Source organism: Balaenoptera borealis (genome assembly GCF_965194805.1).
Source record: "Balaenoptera borealis genome assembly, chromosome: 11".
Classification (NCBI taxonomy): Eukaryota; Metazoa; Chordata; class Mammalia; order Artiodactyla; family Balaenopteridae; genus Balaenoptera; species Balaenoptera borealis.
The window spans coordinates 27,842,710-27,867,154 of record NC_138868.1 but is presented as its reverse complement, the minus strand read 5'-3'; the positions used below and the strand labels follow the sequence as shown (position 1 = coordinate 27,867,154).

The 24,445-nt window shown below is 36.8% G+C and overlaps 1 protein-coding gene across 14 annotated transcripts in view; it reads right to left on the bottom strand.

Moving 5' to 3' along the window:
* DCDC1 (doublecortin domain containing 1) overlaps positions 1 to 24,445 on the bottom strand; it is a 471,890-nt gene that overhangs the window by 389,498 nt on the left and 57,947 nt on the right. For all 14 annotated transcript variants that reach the window (XR_014231897.1, XR_014231898.1, XM_082343681.1 and 11 more), the window contains exon 6: positions 15,764 to 15,969. Coding sequence is in view for 12 of the 14 variants with exons in the window: in XM_082343681.1 (XP_082199807.1) it covers positions 15,764 to 15,969 (206 nt within the window). In the remaining 2 variants the exon portion in view is untranslated. The remainder of the gene's footprint in view (positions 1 to 15,763; positions 15,970 to 24,445) is intronic.

Below are 24,445 nucleotides of genomic sequence, written 5' to 3'. Positions count from 1 at the left end.
CACCAACCTCCATGGTCCCTCAATACTGCCCAGTCACTTCTATTTCATATCTTTGGTCAAATCTCTCCTTTCCTTGCCACAATAAATATTTCAAACTATCTCTGCTGTGTTTTTCTCCACCCAGCCTCCCCTCCCCTACTTCCCTTCTTGTTGTCAGCAGATGGAATGACCTCCTACATGAGAGAGAAAACTGAAGCTTCATCTTCCTGCTACCAAAGCTACAAGCCTACCTATTTCTACACCCATCCTCTTCTTTACCCTCTAGTTGTATTACAGGGGTCCCTGCTCCTATCTAAGGCCAATACTACACCTATGCTTTCAGTTATGTTTGCTGTCAGGTTTTAAGGCATGATATTTACTCATCATTTCTTGTATATTTTACTACTCCTTCCCAACTAGATTTTTCCCACTGACACTTAAACATGATCAAGTCTTTCCTATCTTAAAAATTAAATCCTCCCATACTCACATCTCCCTCTAACTATTCTGATGCACAGCTAAATATCTTTATCATTTCTCTGTTTCCATTTCCCTTCTTCCCACTCATTCTCAGGCCACTCCAGTCTGGCTTTCGGTATCATTTGACTGAAATAACTCACAAAGATTACCAATGACTACTACATTGACAAATCCAAAGGACATTATCTTAATGCTCATTAATTTTGATCTTTGAATAGCATTTGAGCACTTCCTCTTTCTTTAAACTTCTTTTTTTCCTGAATTCTGAAATATGATAATCCACTAATTTTTCTCCTGCTTTTTGTTTTGTCTTCAGAGGCTCATCCTCCTCTATTTATTCACTAGAGTTCTTGAAGATGGTCCTAGCCCTCTTCCTGCCTCACTCTAAATTCTCTCTTAAGGCATTCTAATCAATGCCCCGATGTTTCATTTTCCATCTACATACTGACAACTTCCAAACTGGTATGTCTATCCCTGGAATCCTCTGAGCCTCAGACCAAATAATACCTATTCAGTATCTCCACTTAAACAGATCAAAGATCCCTCAAAATCAACATGTCCGAGACTGAATCCCAGCTCTTCCCCTTCAAGGCTAGTCTTCTTCCAGCATTCTTTGCCTTAGGGAAACATACCTCCTCTATCTAGATATGCAAACCAGAAACTGCAAAATCATCCCTGATAGATACCCTTAACATCTCACTGCCCCTTACCCCATATATCCAAGCTATTATCAGGGCCTGTCAGTTTTATCTTCTAAAAATCTTAGAAGTCCACCCACTTTATCTATTTCCACTCCCTAGGTCCAGGCTATTATCATCTGTCACTAGGACTCCGGCAATACTTAGCTAATAGTCTCCCTGCATCTACCTGGCCCACCCAATCTGTTTTCCACTGAGGGCCAAAGTAAACTATTCAAAAACATGAATCTGGTACCCTTTCTTCCACTCCTAACTAAAAGTCCCTATATGACTTCTCACTGCTCTTTGGAGGGGAAAAGGCAAAAATCTGTAACCTTTCCTACAAGGCTACTCTCTCCCTCATATACTGACCTTTCAATTTGGGATTCATCCTGTTTACTCTGCCATGGAATCCTTTCATATGCTGTGCTCTCTGCTTAAAAAGGTTACCATCTTCAGTATCCTCTTTGTGTACCCAAATAAATCCTGTTTATCTCTTCTCAGAAGACCTTCTTATGTCACCTACTCCATATTCAATAATTTGACCATTTTACAAAAGCCCTTTCCCACCACTAGACTTAAAGCTCCTTGAGAACAGGACCATGGCTGGTTTTTCACATCCTTATATCCAGGTGCTTCGTAGAAGTTAATAGTCATAAAAATACCATGAATTAATGAATGAGTAAAAGCTAATATATGTCTAATTTAAATTCATTTCATCATAAATTTTATATTGTTATTAAGAGTTTGATATAAGTAGCAAATAAAATTTCTGACAGATGTTATAAAATTATGCTATAACTAAAGTGTGTGTAATTCCAGAAAAAATATTTCAAATAAAACTAATTCTTTTTAGTACTAGAGCACTGACCCTGTGAAACGGAGCAGGACCCTACGGTCCTTCCCCACCACCCCCATTCAACCATGTCTTCTGCCTGCCTTTTGCCTGTGAAAAAAACTGTAGCCAAAAAATAAGTTTAATCAGAAAAGTGAGAAAATGCAGAAACAAAAGAAAACAGTCCAACAAGACTAAATAATAATAGTTTAGTCATTAAACAAAGCCAAGGACCTTTAGTTCCTTCTCAAGGGCTCTAGATAATATCCTGAGCCATACTCTGTGAGCTATCTTGTAGATATTGAAACCCCCCATCAGGTGGAAGAAGTTAACTACATGATGACCAGACTGTAGCCATGACATAAGCTGCCACAATTCCGGGACTAGGCCTCAAGGAAATGGGAATAAACTGATCCTGGAACTGAAGATTGTACTTAAAACAATTAAGGTGACGCTGGTCAGACAACCGCATGACCAATTTCAAGATGACGGTCAGGAGCTGAATGTGCTGTTTCTGCATGTAGCCCCCTCCCTCCTTCTATAAAATTTCTTGCTTACTGGTTGTCAGTGGAGGGGCGGGGGTGGGGAGTCAGCCTTTGGACAGTAGTCCACCCTCTCCCCCACCCTCGGTTGCCAGCATCCAAAATAAAGCAAACTTTCCTTTCCACCAACCTTTCGTCCTTATCGGCTTTTGAGCGGCAAGCAGCCAGACGCAACTTTCGGTTACACCTGTACTCTGCTTAGGAAATAAATTAACAAAACCTCTTCACGTTGGAAGCAATACTCTCAGTTGCCTACCCAGTATCCATTCTCTTCCTCATCCTTGCTGTACTGATTTTGATTAAGGGTTTACGCTTTCTCCTTTTGGCTCAAGGAAGGCTACAATTATCTTGATTGGTATAACTCAATTATAGTGATCCCACGCCCCTTGTCAGTGAATGATTTGGGGATGGACACAATCTAGTTCTGGCCAATGTGACACTAGAAGGGACTTCTGGGAAGGCTTCTTCAGTCATAGGGAAGAGATGGTCCTTTTCTACCTCTAGACAAATTTGTACCAGGCTGTGCAGCAGCCATCCTGTTACCAACATATGAAAGAGCACAAAATCCAGAAAATTACAGAGAACATAACTGGACTCCTGTCCTACTATGCTTGAAGCTGCCCTACCTCTGGATTTCTTGCTTCTTTTTTGCTTAAACCTGTTTGAAACAGTATTCTCTATTATTTTCAGCTAAAGTCATCCTAACCAATAGAAAAATAAATTTTTTGGCTCAGTTCCTTCAAATGAGAAACACTGTTTCAGCTAACTCAGTATTATTAGTATGGTAAGTAGATTACAACAGTATTCACTATATAAAGCTAAGAAGCAAACTATTTTTTTTTGAATTTTTGAATTTTATTTTATTTATTTTTTTATACAGCACGTTCTTATCAGCCATCAATTTTATACACATCAGGGTATACATGTCAATCCCAATCGCCCAATTCAGCACACCACCATCCCCATCCCCCCGCAACGTTCCCCCCTTGGTGTCCATACGATTGTTCTCTACATCTATGTCTCAACTTCTGCCCTGCAAAGCAGTTCATCTGTACCATTGTCCTAAGTTCCACATACATGCATTAATATACGATATTTGTTTTTCTCTTTCTGACTTACTTCACTCTGTACGACAGTCTCTAGATCCATCCACATCTCAACAAATGACTCCATTTCATTCCTTTTTATGGCTGAGTAATATTCCATTGTATATATGTACCACTTCTCCTTTAGCCATTCGTCTGTTGATGGGCATTTAGGTTGCTTCCATGACCTGGCTATTGTAAATAGTGCTGCAATGAACATTCGGGTGCATGTGTCTTTTTGAATTACGGTTTTCTCAGGGTATATGCCCAGTAGTGGGATTGCTGGGTCTATGGTAATTCTATTTTTAGTTTTTTAAGGAAACTCCATACTGTTCTCCATAGTGGCTGTATCAATTTACATTCCCAACAACAGTGCAAAAGGGTTCCCTTTTCTCCACATCCTCTCCAGCATTTGTTGTTTAAAGATTTTCTGATGATGCCCATTCTAACTGGTGTGAGGTGATACCTCATTGTAGTTTTGACTTGCATTTCTCTAATAATTAGTGATGTTGAGCATCTTTTCATGTGCTTCTTGGCCATCTGTATGTCTTCTTTGAAGAAATGTCTATTTAGGTCTTCTGCCCATTTTTTGATTGGGTTGTTTGTTTTTTTAATATTGAGCTGCATGAGCTGTTTATATATTTTGGAGATTAATCCTTTGTCTGTTGATTCATTTGCAAATATTTTCTTCCAATCTGAGGGTTGTCTTTTCATCTTGTTTATGGTCTCCTTTGCTGTGCAAAAGCTTTTAAGTTTCATTAGGTCCCATTTGTTTATTTTTATTTTTATTTCCATTACTCTAGGAGGTGGATCAAAAAAGATCTTGCTGTGATTTATGTCAAAGAGTGTTCTTCCTATATTTTCCTCTAAGAGTTTTATAGTGTCTGGTCTTACATTTAGGTCTCTTATCCATTTTGAGTTTATTTTTGTGTATGGTGTTAGGGAGTGTTCTAATTTCATTCTTTTACATGTAGCTGTCCAGTTTTCCCAGCACCACTTATTGAAGAGGCTGTCTTTTCTCCATTGTATATCCTTGCCTCCTTCATCATAGATTAGTTGACCATAGGTGCATGGGTTTACCTCTGGGCTTTCTATCTTGTTCCATTGATCTATGTTTCTGTTTTTGTGCCAGTACCATATTGTCTTGATTACTGTAGCTTTGTAGTATAGTCTGAAGTCAGGGAGTCTGATTCCTCCAGCTCCATTTTTTTCCCTCAAGACTGCTTTGGCTACTCGGAGTCTTTTGTGTCTCCATACAAATTTTAAGATTTTTTGTTCTAGTTCTGTAAAAAATGCCATTGGTAACTTGATAGGGATTGCATTGAATCTGTAGATTGCTTTGGGTAGTATAGTCATTTTCACAATATTGATTCTTCCAATCCAAGAACAGTGTATCTCTCTCCATCAGTTGGTATCATCTTTAATTTCTTTCATCAGTATCTTATAGTTTTCTGCATACAAGTCTTTTGTCTCCCTAGGTAGGTTTATTCCTAGATATTTTATTCTTTTTGTTGCAGTGGTAAATGGGAGTGTTTCCTTAATTTCTCTTTCAGATTTTTCATCATTAGTATATAGGAATGTAAGAGATTTCTGTGCATTAATTTTGTATCCTGCAGCTTTACCAAAATCATTGATTAGCTCTAGTAGCTTTCTGGTGGCATCTTTAGGATTCTCTATGTATAGTATCATGTCATCTGCAAACAGTGACAGTTTTACTTCTTCTTTTCCAATTTGGATTCCTTTTATTTCTTTTTCTTCTCTGATTGCCATGGCTAGGACTTCCAAAACTATGTTGAATAATAGTGGTGAGAGTGGACATCCTTGTATTGTTCCTGATCTTAGAGGAAATGCTTTCAGTTTTTCACCATTGAGAATGATGTTTGCTGTGGGTGTGTCGTATATGGCCTTTATTATGTTGAGGAAGGTTCCCTCTATGCCTCCTTTCTGGAGAGTTTTTATCATAAATGGGTGTTGAATTTTGTCAAAAGCTTTTTTTGCATCTATTGAGATGATCATATGGTTTTTATTCTTTAATTTGTTAATATGGTGTATCACATTGATTGATTTGCGTATATTGAAGAACCCTTGCATCCCTGGGATAAATCCCACTTGATCGTGGTGTATGATCCTTTTAATGCGTTGTTGGATTCTGTTTGCTAGTATTTTGTTGAGGATTTTTGCATCTATATTCATCAGTGATATTGGTTTGTAATTTTCTGTTTTTGTAGTATCTTTGTCTGGGTTTGGTATCAGGGTGATGGTGGCCTCATAGAATGAGTTTGGGAGTGTTCCTTCCTCTGCAATTTTTTGGAAGAGTTTGAGAAGGATGGGTGTAAGTTATTCTCTAAATGTTTGATAGAATTCACCTGTGAAGCCATCTGGTCCTGGACTTTTGTTTGTTGGGAGATTTTAAATCACAGTTTCAATTTCATTACTTGTGATTGGTCTGTTCATATTTTCTATTTCTTCCTGCTTCCGTCTTGGAAGGTTATGCCTTTCTAAGAATTTGTCCATTTCTTCCAGGTTGTCCATTTTACCAGCATAGAGTTGCTTGCAGTAGTCTCTTAGGATGCTTTGTATTTCTGCGGTGTCTGTTGTAACTTCTCCTTTTTCATTTCTTATTTTATTGATTTGAGTCCTCTCCCTCTTTTTCTTGATGAGTCTGGCTAAAGGTTTCTCAATTTTGTTTATCTTCTCAAAGAACCAGCTTTTAGTTTTATTGATCTTTGCTGTTGTTTTCTTAGTTTCTATTTCATTTATTTCTGCTCTGATCTCTATGATTTCTTTCCTTCTGCTAACTTTGGGTTTTGTTTGTTCTTCTTTCTCTAGTTCCTTTAGGTGTAAGGTTAGATTGTTTATTTGAGATTTTTCTTCTTTCTTGAGGTAGGCTTGTATAGCTATAAACTTCCCTCTTAGAACTGCTTTTGCTGCATCCCATAGGTTTTGGATTGTCGTGTTTTCATTGTCCTTTGTCTCTAGGTATTGTTTGATTTCCTCTTTGATTTCTTCAGTGATCTCTTGGTTATTTAGTAATGTATTGTTTAGCCTCCATGTGTTTGTCTTTTTTACGTTTTTTTCCCCATAATTCATTTCTAATCTCATAGCATTGTGGTCAGAAAAGATGCTGGATATGATTTCAATTTTCTTAAATTTACTGAGGCTTGATTTGTGACCCAAGATGTGATCTATCCTGGGGAATGTTCTGTGCGCACTTGAGAAGAAAGTGTAATCTGCTGTTTTTGGATGGAATGTCCTATAAATATCAATTAAATCTATCTGGTCTTTTGTGTCATTTAAAGCTTCTGTTACCTTACTGATTTTCATTTTGGATCATCTGTCCATTGGTGTAAGTGAGGTGTTAAAGTCCCCCACTATTATTGTGTTACCGTCAATTTCCTCTTTTATAGCTGTTAGCAGTTGTCTTATGTATTGAGGTGCTCCTGTGTTGGGTGCATATATATTTATAATTGTTATATCTTCTTCTTGGATTGATCCCTTGATCATTATGTAGTGTCCTTCCTTGTCTCTTGTAATAGTCTTTATTTTAAAGTCTATTTTATCTGATATGAGTATTGCTACTCCAGCTTTCTTTTGATTTCCATCTGCATGGAATATCTTTTTCCATCCCCTCACTTTCAGTCTGTGTGTGTTCTTAGGTCTGAAGTGGGTCTCTTGTAGACAGCATATATATGGGTCTTGTTTTTGTATCCTCAGCAAGCCTGTGTCTTTTGGTTGGAGCATTTAATCCATTCATGTTTAAGGTAATTATCGATATGTATATTCCTATGACCATTTTCTTAAGTGTTTGTTTTTGTAGGTCCTTTTCTTCTCTTGTGTTTCCCACTTAGAGAAGTTCCTTTAGCATTTGTTGTAGAGCTGGTTTGGTGGTGCTGAATTCTCTTAGCTTTTGCTTGTCTGTAAAGCTTTTGATTTCTCCATCGAATCTGAATGAGATCCTTGCTGGGTAGAGTAATCTTGGTTGTAGGTTCTTCCCTTTCATCACTTTAGGTATATCATGCCACTCCCAGTTTCTGCTGAGAAATCAGCTGTTAACCTTATGGGAGTTCCCTTGTATATTATTTGCCATTTTTCCCTTGCTGCTTTCAATAATTTTTCTTTGTCTTTAACTTTTGCCAATTTGATTACTATGTGTCTCGGCGTGTTTCTCCTAGGGTTTATCCTGTATGGGACTCTCTGCGCTTCCTGGACTTGGGTGGCTATTTCCTTTCCCATTATAGGGAAGTTTTTGACTATAATCTCTTCAAATATTTTCTCGGGTGCTTTCTCTCTCTCTTCTCCTTCTGGGACCCCTATAATGAGAATGTTGTTGTGTTTAATGTTGTCCCAGAGGTCTCTTAGGCTGTCTTCATTTCTTTTCATTCTTTTTTCTTTATTCTGTTCCACAGCAGTGAATTCCACCATTCTGTCTTCCAGGTCACTTATCCGTTCTTCTGCCTCAGTTGATTCCTTCTAGTGTAGTTTTCATTTCAGTTATTGTATTGTTCATCTCTGTTTGTTTGTTCTATAATTCTTCTAGGTCTGTGTTAAACATTTCTTGCATCTTCTCGATCTTTGCCTCCATTCTTTTTTCTGAGGTCCTGGATCATCTTCACTATCATTATTCTGAATTCTTTTTCTGGAAGGCTGCCTATCTCCACTTCATTTAGTTGTTTTTCTGGTGTTTTATCTTGTTCCTTCATCTGGTACATAGCCCTCTGCCTTTTCATCTTGTCTATCTTTCTGTGAATGTGGTTTTTGTTCCACAGGCTGCAGGATTGTAGTTCTTCTTGCTTCTGCTGTCTGCCCTCTAGAAGCAAACTATTTAAATAAGAACCCAGAGAAGAATTTTAGAAGAAATTTAGCACACCGAACACTGTGAAAATGAATGGATAATTATGAAATTAATTCACTGGATTACTAAAAATATTTCACCTTTGGAAATTAATTGTACTTGTTCAGTAGAAGAGAACTACAATTTAACATAAATATTTTGAGAAAGGGAATCTGTTTATATACTTTTTTTTTGCTAATTGAAAGTCTGTCAAATACATTACAAGTTTTCAATAAATTAAGATATAAAATGTACTTGGTGTGACAATCTGTTAAGATAAACATTTCACAATGACTTATAATAAAGATCATGACCATTATTTTAATCTGAAGATGCCAGGAGATTGGGTTAAATTTGCCTATTACTTACTTTTTATACTTATTAAGTAGCTTAAAAGGGCTGCATTCTCATCAGCCAACTGTGAGATTTCCAGTTACCCCAGATTTTCGTCAGCTCTTAGTATTGTCAGTCTTTTTAATCTTAGCCTTTCTAATATGGGTGTAGTGGTAACTCGTGGATTTAATTTGCGTTTCTTTGATGATATGTAATGTGAGCATCTTTTCATGCGCTATGGTTCATTTCTAGGTCTTTATTAGTAGTGTTCAAATCTTTTGACCTTTTTTATTGAGCTGTTTGTCCTCATACTATTGAGTTGTCAGAGATCTTTATATGTTCTGAATGCAAATTGTTTGTCAGATGTATGTTTTCTGAACAATTTTCTCCCAGTCTGTGGCTTGATTTTTCATTTTATTAACGCTGTCTTTTGAAGGGCAGAAGATTTAAAATTTTGGATAAAGTAGATTTAATATTTTTTGTTTTCTTTGGTTTTAGTTCATACTTTTTAGCCCTATCTAAGAAATCTTTGCCTACCTCAGGTTGTAAAAACTGTCTCCTCTGAGAATTATTACAGTTTTACTTTTCTAATGAATAGATCTACAGTTAATTTTAAATTAAGTTTTGTGATGAGGTAGGGATTGGGGTAATTTCTTATCATGCAGATACCTAATTTCAAAAATATTTATCAAAAAAGACTGTTTTTTCCTCATTGAATTATCAAGATTAATGTGCCACTATATGTGTGAGTCTATTTCTGAACTTTCTACTTGCTTTCATTCCACTTTATATGTATCCTTATGGCAATACCATTCTGTCTTGATTGTTTTCGCTTTATAATAAATGTTGAAATCAGATAGTGCAAGACTTCCAAATTTGGCATTCTAATTCTTTTGCATTTCCTGAGCTTTCATTGAGCTTCTTGGATCCATGATTACCTTTTCTGGTCTCTTCATGAATCCCCTACATGTTCAATAAAATTCCTCCCCTCCAACAGGTCAAAACACAAATGTCTCCCTGGCCTGTGCATACTCCCATAGTTGTTTCCTTTTTACATCCCCATTAGTTTATCTTTCTCTGGTACTTGTCTGTGCCAGGCCGTGTGGAATTCACCCTGTGCATCAGCAACTTAGTATTTAGTCAAAGGTACAGGGGGAACCCTAGGCAAAATTTGGGAATTATTCTCTAAATATCTCCCTCATTTATGGCATTTCATGATAAATTCCAGACATTTCAGCCTCCCAAAACTTTGATGTCTTACTCTTCAGCTTGTGGAGATCACTGTGCTTTTCTTGGATTCTCTCTCCCTACACCACAGTCCAAAAATTGCCTCTAAGTATAAAGATGAGGTAAATGGTTAAGACTCACTTCAACATTTCCTCTTCTCTCAGGCATGACAGTCTGGTGCTTCCCATTGTCTAAGGTTTAAAAATAGCTGTCTCATATATTTTGTGCAGTTTTCAGTTGTTTAAAATGGGATAGCTAGTATGATACTAGCTTTTCTATTATGACCATAAACAGAATCCTCATTTTTTTAATGGTTATGTTAAGTCCTTTTTAGGTGAGGACACATAGGAATTAAAATGTGAGAAAAAGTATATTTGTGGCAGTTTCACATACAAAAAAATATTGTTCTTCAAGTCAGAAAATGGGTTCTAGTCCTAGCTATTCCAGTTGCTCCATTTTGGATATGGCAGTTAACTTCTCTAAGTCACAGTTTTCTGAGTTGCTTGATTAGACTACTTCATAAAATTCTGTGATTATAATGTCCAGAAATTAAAGTTCAACAAAGTTCAACATACTTTAACGGTATGTATGAAAACTAATTTAATAAACCTTTCAGTTTAACCATTATTGTTATATGTTCTTAGCAATTAAAATATATTAAAATATAAAATGTAAAGATAAAAAACCATAAGGCAATTTTAATAAATGAACAGAAATAAATTTTACCTTTTCGGATTTAATATCATGCTTATACCTTAACTGATTAGGGGAGTTAAAGCATAATGTTAAGAACTGTCCTTAACTACAATCTGTAAAGTAAATAAATCTTTAGACTGAAAATTCTCACTTGTTTTTATTTCAGCCAAGGAAATCTACATCCTTCCCCTCTTAGGATTTTGTTCAAAAAAAATTTCTGACCACCAAGTAATTACTTACAGTATTCTGAAATAATCCAATTGTATAACCCTACAATCTACACTAAATAGATAGAAGACAATGGGCTATCCATAGCCTCTTGAAAATAAACTACATTATCAAATTTTATATTTTTTAAAAATCTGCTTTCATATTTTTTAATCTGATATTAAACCCTGGTATGAACATTAGACTAATTTTTAAAACAATAATAGTATCAATGGGCTTTTGCTCATATACCATAAAAAGCTCTTTAAAGAACTTCCAACATAAATAATTATGCATGACCTCCCCTGTCAGAATCCATGTTGAGCATCCTTAATCAAATTTTGTTACTCCAGGTTTGAATCTCTTAAAATGTTCTCTAAATTTTCACTCACACTACTGGGAAAACCTCTGTTGTTATAGTTACTGATTTGTGTGTGAACATTCTACAGTCATGCTATTCATGCTGCATTTTTTTAATCTGAATTGGGCCTTTCTTTTTTTTTTTCTTTTTTCTTTTAATTGAAGTATAGTTGATTTACAATACTGTGTTAGTTTCACAACACACATAGCAACATATAGCAAAATGATTCAGTTATACATATTTTTTCAGATTATTTTCCATTATAGGTCATTACAAGATATTAAATATAGTTCCCTGTGCTATACAGTAAATCCTTGTTGCTTATCTATTTTATGTATAGTAATTTGTATCTGTTAATCCCCTACTCCTAATTTATCCCTCCCAACCTCCTTTTCCACTTTAGTAAACAGTTTGTTTTCTATGTCTGTGAATCTGTTTCTGTTTTGTATACAGATTCATTTGTATTATTTTTTAGATCCCACATATAAGTGATATCATACAACATTTGTCTTTCTCTGTCTGACTTACTTCACTTAGTATAATATTCTCAAGGTCCATCCATGCTGCTGCAAATGGCAATATTTCATTCTTTTTATGGCTGAGTACTATTCCATTGTATAAATATACCACGTCTTCTTAAACCAGTCGTCTGTTGATGGGCACTTGGGTTGTTTCCATGTCTTGCCTATTGTAAATACTGCTGATGTGAACACTGGGGTGCATGTATGTTTTCAAAGTAAGAGTTTTCGTCTTTTCTGGATATATGCCCAGGAGTGGGATTGCTGGATCATATGGTGGCTCTATTTTTAGTTTTTAAAGGAACCTCCATACTGTTTTCCATAGTGGTTACACCAATTTACATTTGAGTTGGGCCTTTCTTAAACTTGAATATTTTCTTAAAGTTTTTTGCTGTTACTGTTTAGGCTTATTGAGCTGTTTCTCAAATTAACAAATGGTGAATATCATAGATGTCTGAATCTTCCTCTGGTTTAAAGGCATCTGATAAAGTCTATTATTTATTTATATCTTGACAGTCATATGTGAGTAACTCAATACATTTTTTGTGGTTTTTCAGTAATAACAGGGAAAAGTCATTGCAATGAAATACGTTTACATACAAACATTAAGGGAATATTTATTTTTTTCTAAGTCAGACTTACTACACATACACTACTCCCATCTTGCTAACCTGTAGACATATTCCTCTTCCTGATTTCTGAACTCCTTGCACTAGTTCTCGTCTAGCAACCAGTGATATAATTTCCCATAAACTGTTTTCTCTGTCACACAACTTATTATCTTTCTCTTATACTACATGAGAAGTATAGAAGAAACAAGGAGTCTATGAAAATTTCCGTTAATTAGTAAGTTTGAGATTTTAGAACACCAGAACAAGAGTTCTCAAACTTTAGTGGGATTAGGAAACATCTGGAGACATTTGCTGAAATTCAGATTCTCAGGCCCCATGTTCAAGAGATTCTTAATTCAGTAGGCTTGGAGTAGGGCCTAGAGGTCTGAATTTTTAACACATAGCCCAGATGATTCGGATGCAGGTTTTCTCAGAAAGTCACTAGTATGTGTGCACAATAGAGTAAATGAAGATAGGGGAGTACTAGGAGAAAGGCATCCAAGAGAGCAGATAGCGAAAGATAATCTTAAAGTTGATGGTAAAGGGATATACCAGGATAGTCACAGGGAACAATCAGTTCAAACCGGAGTGAGAGTTTTTTCCATTCTTTCATTTATTTCAATATCTCTTTCACTGTTTTCTTCACCATTGTAATCTCATGCCATTAGTAATAGTACACAGAAAACCAAGCAAAAAGCAAATAAATAAGATACAATTATTCACTGCTGAGAAAAAAATAAAGATGTCTCATAAAGGAGATGCTTTCTTGGATAATACAATAATCCACACAGCTTAATACCACTTCTCTGACAATGATTCTAAGAGATAACTGAGGGAAAAGAAATTTATCTACCACTAACACCAACCTTAAAAAGTTATGTATCTGGAGCAGTTTTCATCTTCCATTTACTTTGCATCTTGTGCCCACAAATTTTTCCTAATATCTTTTTCAACACATGGATAATGTTTAGCCTATACCCCATAGTAGCAGGTGCTGTGTTACTGCTGTTACTAAAACCATACCAAGTAATTCTAAAACCATCTGATTCCAGTTTCAAAGGGATGGGCCATAGTTCTGGTATTCTAGAGTTTAGAGAAGAATTATATCACTTTGTCGCTCATTTCAAACTTCTTAATAACTTAACCTCCTAAAATAAATAAAAAGATATGCCTTTGATTTTGTACCTATTATTGAAATACAGTTATTTCCCCTTGGCTCCATTCTGAGCTCAGAGAGGACTTTTACGCTTCAACTACCTTATTTTACCACCTGTCTTCTATAATTCCCTCCTTATTTCACTGCAATAACCTTCACAATATTAGAGTCCTTTACTTTGTACTTCAGTTTTATATTACTTAGCAATAATCTAAAAATGGCTATTAGTCCCCGGCAGTCCTAATAATCTACCATAAAAGAGAAAATACCATGTTTTTCCAATGACTATGCCACCTTTTCAGTCCTACTACTGATTTGGTATTTAATCAATAAATAGGGCATTATCCTGTGATTATCAACAAAGCTTTCAAAATTTAAATTTTATTTATAAAATAATTAGCTAGCCTTATTTTTATTCCCTCCAAAAAGTTCTATCGACACCCAAGACCAGTATTCCATCACCTCCTCTCCTTTACCTCATTCTTAAAAGCACTATTGAGACAAATATTTACAAATACATTTATTACTGAATCTTGTCCGGAGTTTCATAAAAATTGTGAAAGTTCTTTAAATTCTACAAATTATAAGGAGAAAAAAATAAGCGAAAGAATTCCTTGATCATCCAGTTTTAAATGAATTGCTCTCTTGCGTCAAAAAGCAAAATAGCAGTGACATTTTTATTTATACTCAACCTTTCTTCTAAGAACATGTAATCTGTAAGAGTGACTATTACCCCAATTTTATCACTGAGGCATAGAATTACAGAGATTGAACTGAAGTGAACTCAAGAGGTTATCTAATCTAGCTTCCATCTCCAAAAATGACTGCATTTTAACAATCCAAGAGCTATGTCCACCTTCTCTATTTTTCAAAATCCCCAGGGAAGATGTTACAACTTGCCTTAGCAATTTGCTCTGGTGTGTAATATCCCTTGTTTTACTCATAATCCAAATCTGCAGATAAGAAGGAAATAAAACCCAGTCTCCCAGCTCCTCAGTAAATGCTCTTACCCAGATGTAGTTATAAAACTACAAAAATCAGTAGATGAAGAAATAGATATTTTGAAAATAAAAATTTCCAATACCTAGTCAACTATTCACCTGTTTCAAGCAATATTCATTTTGAAAATAGTCTGGTATAACAAAATAATTTATACCTATCTTCATTTCATAATAAATGTTTCCCATTAATAAGAAAAATAATTTCTAACTATTAGATGTATATTTATGAATCCTAAAGATAAGAATAGCAAAGATAAGAATACCAAGATAAGAATTTAATGGGAACTTTCTGGGTGCCAGGCATTGTATTCCACACGTAATATCACATTGAATACTTACATCAGTTCTATCAGGTAGGCATATTATTATCACCAGTTTTCAGATAAAGAAATTGAGACTCAGACAATGTAAGTTATCCAAGGTCTTATAGTTAGTGAATGACAAAGCTAGGATTAAAACCTAGAGCGTTTGGTTATGTTTCACTGTCTCTCTAATACATATTTAATAAATTTTAGTTGTTTTTATTATTATTAACAAGCTACTTTAAGATACAGTGAAAAATCTTTATCTGAAAAAAAAGGCTTTTTTTTTTCCCCCCAAATTCCCATTAGTTTCTCTATATTTTTAAATATCAAAGATCTGGGAAGTACAAGCACCTTCTAAAAAACATGCATTTATATGACAAGTAATACTTTAAAATTTGTTTTTTAAAGTTTGCTGGATTGTTACATGATTTTTCTTAGGCCCATCCAGATTTACTTTTTAAAATTCATATGGATATTTTTAAACTGAATTCTAGTTATTTCAGACTTAATTTATTGTTTCAAGGAACAGGGGTGCTTCTAGGTTTTACTACTAGTATTCTAAATGAAAAGGAGCCATTTTGAGATTTGAAGATAGTTAAATTGGCTTCAATCTAAATACCTTGTAAAATATTATAACCAACTAGAATGTTTCCTCAAGTGTAAACATAACTTTTAACTAGGGAAATGGCCAACTATGTTAGCCAAATTATTTCCTGAAATACTGTTGCTTTATTAAAGTAAGTTATGTTGTTAGTGCAATAAGCATATATCTAAACAGCTGAATTTTTGCATTCTATATAATGCCTTCTTAATATTTCAGTTTATTAGTTGACATGATATATAAGAGGAAAAAATACATTTCAAGAGTCATAAAAACTCTGAAATTTAATTTATACTTCAATATTTAATACAAAATTACCTTTTTCATTGTTTCCTTTCCCACTGTAATCTCATGCCCATCCTGCCCCGTGCCATTCTTAAAGAAAAGAATTCGGACTGAGGTCTTCTCAGTAAGTTTCTTCATTCTTATAGAAAGAACAGGCTTGGTTTTCCGTATTTTGACATCAGTAGGAAGCATCAGCCCATTCATTGTCCAAGTTACTTTCTTCATTAACAACAGATGGTCTAGAAGAGAATTTTTTTTTTTTTTAAGTCAGGTCAATATTTGGCTTCAAAATTAAAAATGGACACATCATGCTTCCCCTCCCCTTATTACCTATATCATATACACTGGCCAGTCTCCATCCATAGATGCTGGTTTCCTGAAATGCTACCACCAGCTTCCCACTAACCGTGACATAAGCTGTAGCAAGCTGTCTGCTCTGATAGCCTGCATAAATCATCATTTCTGAAGGGAACAGATGTTCAGGGTATGAAAGAGTAATACCACAATTTAGTCCTAATTAAAATTCACCTTAGCATGCCTCTATCACTGATCAGATGCACTGGGCTGAAAGGGTCCACTGAAAGGGTCCAAGGTCCTTTGCTTACTATAAAACAACATGGGTCCTGAACTTTTGTGTTCTTTGGGGTTGGGAAAACACTTTTTTTTTCTCTTTAATATGATTATTATCCAAGTTGCTTTAAAGATGATGACCTCCAAGTAGTAACCTTATACATAATTCTTCTCCTGTGACTAGAATGAAGGTGGCTTCTAGGACATCTTTGGTAACAGGTTGAAACTATTTCACTAAAAATGAAAACCAGTTTTTCATTAACAATTTACTTTGACCCATACATTTTCAAAGATGTGTGCATGAATATAAGTTTCAAAACTCCCACTAATATTAATGGGAGTGCAAATAAATTACTATGTATGATTTTGAAAATGTAAGGGTAAGAACAGAAGTGCATATAATGCATACTAAGTTGCTGTCACCATTTCTCCCTTTTCAAGAGGTTTCATTTCATAAATAAATAATTTGCACCTTGGTTATTGACTTTATTTGTGCATTCAATTTATTTTAGATTATATTTTCTTTTCACATAAATTACAAAAATACAATGATTCCTCCGTCATCTGCTCTTTATTTGCCCTAATAAGAGAAATAAAATTTTATTTGCATAGAACTTAAAATGCCTGCATTTATTTGTTTGCTCAAATTTCCAAATAACCCTTCACTATTAGTATTTACCTTGAAAGAAGCATGGCCTCTTTAACCTAGAAATGGTACTTTATATAAATCTGCTAGTATTGATATGAAACATGAACCGGTGGTTGTATACAAACTTCATGTCCCAGAATGGCTACATTACATGTTTAAAAAAACAAAAACACTTTCTCTCCCTCTCGCTCTCTCTCTCTACCCCCCCCACCACACATACACACACATACACACTCACACATACATACACGTACACACACATATACAGTGGGCAGGAATATGAGCAAAACTTGGAGAATAAGTTAAAACTAGAAGATTATAAATATGATTAAGACTTCAAGAAGAGAAAAATTTTTTACAGAAATTAGTTACATATTTTGTCACTTTGTAATCTTAAATTGATAGGAATTAGAATTAGAAAAATAAGCTAGAAGTTAATGAGATCATATATGCCTGAAAGAATTGAGAACAGTGGTCAAATAAATACTTATACACGTATGTTCATAGCAGCACTATTCACAATAGCCAAAGATGGAAACTCAATCTCTACCAATGGGTAAATAGAAAACTAAAGTGTGGTATATACATATGATTGAATATTATTCAGCAATAAAAGGAACGAAGTACTGATACATACTACAATGTGGATGATCCTCAAAACATTATGCTAAGTCAAAGAAGCCAGACATAAAAGGAGATATGCTATATAATTCCATTTATATGAACTATCCAGAATAGGTAAATCCATAGAAACAGTATGCAAATCGATGGTTGCCAGGGGCTGGGGGGGGGAATGGGAAGAAATAAATGGATAAGGGGTTTTATTTTGGAATGATGGAAATGTTTTGGAACTACATAGGAATGGTGGTTGCACAACACTGCAAATGTACTAAATGCCACTGATTGTTCACTTTAAATGATTAATTTTATGTTATGTGAATTTCACCAAAATAAAGAAAGAAAGAAGGAGGAAGAAGAGGAGAAGGGGGAGGAAGAAGGAGACTACTAATGGCCAGTATCTCTGAAAATAAAAAAACATCTCTCACTGGGAAAAAAATAAATTCTTGTATTTTGATAGGCGTGTACCCACAATCTGGACACGTCCCCCCCCCAGATGCTTTGCATTATGGAAAGGGTATAATCCTTTAAACTAGGTTTGAATCTCAGCTCTGTAACTTAGTGGCCCTAGATGAGTCATACCTCCCTGCAGCTTTGATTTCTCATCTACAAAGTATGCAGTGGGCACCACTCCACCAGCTGATGAGGATTAAATATCTTACATGTAAAAGTACCTAACACATTGAGGTCACTCCATATATGTTGGCTTCTTTCCCCACATCCCTGAAGTCCCATGCTTATGGAGCTCTAGAGTATATTAACTGTTATATCAGAGTCCAATCAGAAAAGCAGAATCCATTCAGAGTTTTTGAGTAGAGGGACTGACTGCAGGGAATTGGTTATGTAAGTAATGGAAAAGACCAAGAAGCAACGAAAGGACAGTGACACAACCCAGAGATTAGCAACCGCAAAAAACCACTCCCACCAAGGCCAGAGGGAGAAGGTGTGACAGGTACCCAGATTTAGAAAATCTTACCAATAAAGCGTTTTCCCCTTTGATTTTTCTGACCAGGCCAGAATTAGGCTGAGGTGAGTGAAGGGCCAAGAATGCAAAATTTAAGGAAGCATCCTCGGGGTGGGGCAAGTGCACAACCCTCAAAGTGAGTGCCTCCTTAAATCTTGTCCTGTAGGTGCTGCACTAGTCTCTCCCTAGTCCCAGCCCTGGCTTTGACTATATCTTCTATATGCAGAATTCCTGAAATTCCACTAAAAATAATGCTATTAGCCAGACACTGTTTTATATGATTTACAGGTTTTAACTCATTTAGTCCTCTCAACAACTCTATGAGAGGACTATAATACCATTGTAATACCATTACCCTCATTTACAGGTGAGAAAATTCAGGCACAGAGAAGTTAAATAACTTGCCCAAGATCTCACAGCTTGTAGGTGATTGTGCTGGGATATGAAGTCAGTTCTAGAAACTGTGCTCCGAATCACTACACTCTTCTGTCTCCATCATACATTTTCTGCCATTTTTTTCAAGTTCAATACGTCTGAAACAAAATTTCACATTTTTTTGCACTACTTGATGCACCCTTCACAGTTCTTATTTCTGTCAATGTTTCCACTTTTTTCAAGGTTTTCCACTATCTCAGGGAGATTTTGAACCCTTGTCTCCTATTCATTTCTCTGCAACCAACTGCTTATTCAGTCAATGATATTTATCGGGTGTCCACTCCTCAAGGCACCAGGGTGACAGCTGTGAATAGGACAGAATAGCTTGTACAGATCACAGCCTCTTGGGGAGAGACAAACAGTGGAAGGCCTCTCTGAAGAGGGGACACCTGAGCGGAGAGGCCTGAATGATGAGAAGTTAGTGATGAAAACCTGAGGGAAGGAGCATTCCAGGCAGAGAGAAAATCAAGCACTGAGTCTCCGAGGTGAGAATGAGCTTGGCGGGTTTGAGAAAGAAAAATAAAGTAAGTTTGGACAGGGGGAGAATGTGTAGGATAAAGCCAAAGGTAGAAAGGGGCCAGGTTGTGTAGGCCAGGATGAGGGGTTTGGGGTTTATCTTGGATGTGATGGGAAGCCATTGGAAGGCTCTCAGCAGAGCACCTTATGCAGATCAGACTGTAACGGAGTGTAGGGAACACTGGGGGTGTCCCCTGGATTCTCTGTACCAGGCGCATGCGCGCAAACTCCAGCTGCTGTGACTCCAGGCCATTAACGCCTCACAGCTGACCCTTCTCCTGAGACCTGCTGTCCGCTGAAAGGAACCAGCCCCCTAGCCAGGAAATGCCTGTGATGTGATGAGCTCTTCCTTCCTCCTCAGGGGGACAGTCCACAGCCAATGACTGGGGGGACACACAGCCAGTCCCCTTGCCTCAGGGAGGGGCAGCGCAGCGGTATGTTTCCCACTCCAGACTGGGGCCAGACTTCAGCCGAATACAGGGCTTGGCCGAGCTTCTGTCTCTGCCCTGTGCCGCCTCCCTCACTCCTTCACAGGTTCCACCTGACAGTGTTCCCTAAGGCCCTTGCACAGAAATCACCATCTCAGGCTCTGCGTCTAGGGAACCTGACCTCAGACAGAGTCAAAGAAGGGAGACCTAACTCTCAGCTCTGCCGTCTTCACGATAACTCTGCAAAGCATCCTTCCTTTCCATTCCCAGCCAGGCCCACTGGCCCATTTCTCTCTCGACCTCATCTGAGAGATCATCTGCAAGAGGCATCCTAATTGTATTTGATCCTCCTCCATTACATCTGACATTCTATACTCCAATTACAGCTGAATTTCCCTACAACATCAATTTTGTCATTGTCCCATGAAAAAGTTCTGGGAGTTAGCTTTTGAAGTTTTCCACGAGTCAGTCAGCCAGCCAGTCTGTCTGTTATGTCTGTCTGTCGGTCAGTCAAGCAGTCCACAAATACTTATTGAGCCCATCTTATGTGCCAGACCCTGTGCAAGGAATATGAAACAGACACAGTCCCTTCACTTAAACGCACGTCTAACAGAAGAGTTTACTGACAATCTGACCCTATCCAAACTTACTGGTTTTATCTTACTCTAGTTTATAGCACTACCTAAGCTGTCTGTTGATTATTCCATGAATACACCAAGTTCATCTTTAAGTCCATCCTTCACCTATTCAGACTCAAGTCCTTCTCAAGATCCAGTTTAAGACCTTCCTTCAGTGCTCCAGCCTAAAATGACCTGTCATCGTTTGAATCCTTTGAGCATTTGCAGCCTGTAACACCCACCCATATATTCATTCAACAGTGTTTGAGAAATTACCACATGCCAGGCACTGTACTACCTGCTAGGGAAAGAGCGTAAACCATCTGGAATTATTATGTAAATGTTTTATAAGTGTATATCCTATTTCTGCTTCCATATTTAAACCCTTAGAAAGTAGGAATCAAGTCTGTATTTCTTATTACTTGCTCCAGGGTACATAGAAATTCACTGCACATGGTATAGTTACTAGATGTTAACCTTTCCTGTGCATTTAAATGTTCAACTGATACAAATTTAATTTTATGTCACTTTTCATAACATACCGATTATGCAAAATAAACTTTATTGCCTATGTGTATGTACCTACCATCTTTATTTCCTAACTCTCCCCACTGTGAACTTAAATATGATTGTTCTACCACCTTGATGTTCACTAATGACCACAATGGATACAATTTTTTCAGGAAAAGAAGAAAACTTGCCAAGGAGAACTGCTTCGCAAATGAAGGTCTAGAAGGAGTGGAATAGACTGGGATGAACTCAGAGTATATTTAAGGTAAATGCTTATATTTTCCTCAAGTCTCCCTTTGGAGGTCTTCTCTTCTAGGAAGTCTTTTCCAGCTTGCACACCCTGCTTTCTGCTCTTTGTGAAGACATCTACCACTGAACGGACCCCACTGCACCAGCACTTTATGCTTTCTTGGCTAAACATGCACTGCTTATCTGGGGCATGGAGTAGGTGCTCAATAAGTGCTGAATGAATTAATGAACAAGCCTGTCTTTTATTCCAATAAAACATTTCAATAAAAGGAATATATTCATAATTCTATTACCTAAAAACAGCTAAGGACACTTTACTCCACTTAAAAATTAGGCAGCCTAAATTTTTTTTTAAATCACATTTCTGAAGTTCCAAATAGTTTTTTTGAAAGAACTCTAGGTGGATCTAGAAAAACCACATAATAAATTTTCAAATAAACTTGAAAATATTCTTTACAACATAAATTATATATAGGTGTTTTTAAAGGTATTCCTACTTTCCAGATCCTTGTTGATAAACATGGAAAGACTATTGGAAATATATAAAACTTTTTATACAAGTAAAGGTTTTTAAACCAACCTGCAAAGCAGCCTAACAAAATAATACTAATGATGACTAAAACATATTAATAATATACCAGATAGGCAGCAAAGCCTTAAAAGCATGGGCTCTGAAGCCATACTCCAGGGATCTGAAACTTAACTTTGCCTCTCACTAACTCTGTAACCTTGCGAAATCAGTCAATCTCATTTGTCTTAGTTTTCTTATCTGAAAAATGGGAACAATAATAGTAATTCCCTTACCTGTTTTATGGATGAAAGAAATTTCTACAGATAGAACACTTTTGTGTAAATATGAAACACAGTAAATGTTGCTGATATTATTACCCTCCTCGTGATTTCCACCAAGAAATTAGCATATAGAAAGCAGTGTGTTAAGTACTTTGTATACACTAACTGGTCTTATCCTCAACACTTTACGAAGTAGATAATATTACAATCTTCATATCACAGATGAGGAAAATGAGACCTGGAGAAATTAAGCAACTAGATCTGTATAATAAATCGATTAAGAGAATCAGAGACCAGACCCAGGCTGAATGATTCCAGAGCCTGCTTTTTTAACTGTGACACTGTACATTCCCTCAAGTGCCTAAAAAGTAATAAAAGAATTCCCATAATTTAAAATAACTGGATTTCCCATGCTTCTTACTTTCCCACTTTCCACCATCATCCCACCTTAGCACCCATTTAAAAAGCATCTGCCTTTAGTGGCTATATTTTGTTCAACATGTCCTTATGGAAACGACTGTGACTCAGTTTACAAATCTTTGTGTCTGTTGTCAGTCAAATAAGGTTTCTCAACCTCAGCAAGTGTTGACATGTCTTTGTTCTTTGTTGCGGGGGGTGGGGGGGGGAGGGGCTGTACTATGCGTTGCGGAATGTTTAGCAGCATCCCTGGCCTCTACCCACTAGATGCCAGTAGCACCTTCCCCCGTTGGGATAACCAAAAAATGTTTCCAGACATTGCCAAATGTTCCCCAGGAGTTGAAATTTCCCCTAGTTGAGAACCACTGCAGTAAAGCAGTTTGAGACAATCCCCTTCTGTAGAGGTGCAGGGAGCTGCGAATAAGCTACTGGCACACACCATGCTCTTTTCTGATTCCAACTTTTGATCATGACTTTTCCCCTCCCTCTTTGCTGGGCTATCTTCCTTCCTTCTCAACTCAGTGCCACCTCCTTTAATCTACTCTCTTCAGGCTTCACAGCCTCACCTTTGCGTCCCTCATTTTATTGAACTCTTCTATTTTTGTATGTGTGTCCCTGTCAGACTTCGAACATTTCAAGGGTATGAAATGTGTTTTCATCTGTGTACCTCCAGTATCTGGTATGTTGTAAACATAGTGTGCTTGCTGGATGTTTAACAAAATAATAAAAGTTGATCATACATTTTCAATGTAAGCATTTGTTCCCTGCTGCAGAGCCAGCACCTGAAATAATGTTTAATCCCATAGTAAATGCTCAATAAATATTTGGAAAATATTTTTCAAACATGTCAGATCAGAGTATGACTATTATTTCATTAGGTGTATATTAGGTAATATTTCCATTAGGTAGATACTGACTTATATTTTCTCTGTATATTGGAAAAAGATTACATTTTTATACTCATGATTAATTAGCATTTTCATTACCATGTCCCTCTTTGAATTTACTCAGAAACCAGAATATGTATCATGGAGGAGAGCTCAAAGTAAGAAGAAGCAAAAAAGTCATAGGCTTAGTGCATTACTTTGCACGGGTTCAGAACTGTAAAACCAATGAAACTTTAAAAATGATTGATTCTAACCACCCATTTCATTTACTCAGTTAGTCATTCAACGTACATTCACTGAGTGCCTACCAAACGTTCCCTGCTAGAGACGCTGCACAGGGAGGACCTCAGAGTTCTTGGTCTTTTGGGGGAACAAGAAAGGAAAACAACACACAGTATGACAGGTGCTTAGTCAGAGATGTCACAGGGTTTGAGGGAGCCTGGAGTAGGAGCACCTGCCACAGCCTGTGGTGGCCAAGAAAGTCTCCCCAGGGGAAGGATGTGAGGTAGGACCTGAAGGATACATGGAGTTGGCAAAAGAGGGAAAGCATCCTCCAGGGAGAGGAAACAATGGAGGTGAAGACCCAGAGTTATGCAACAAGATGATGGACTGTTGGGAGGAAACTGAACACAGAGAGGCCAGAGATGGGAGCAAGGAAGGCGGGACATAGCCTACACAGATCAGAGCCTCTGCACAGCTCTAAGAAGTCCCACATTCCCCAAAGCAAGCCATTCTAATCTTCTGGGCATGAGGGACTACTGGAAAAATCTTCCTTACATTAAGGCAAAATCCATTTCCCTATGGAACAAAGCTATTGGGGTAAGCGAGGACGAGTACAGATCTAGAACAGCACGTCTCAAAGTGTGCACCACGGGCCTTCTATATGAGAACCAACTGGAGAACCAGGGAACCCTCACATTTAGCAACACGAGGTGAATCACAGCTCTAGGGACATATGCCTTCATATGAAGAAAGGTGATGAGGGCTGACAGCCAGGGTAAGCATTATTACATCCAGAGGCAAGAAGAAAAACAGGATCTGACCCTTTTACACCAGCTTGGAG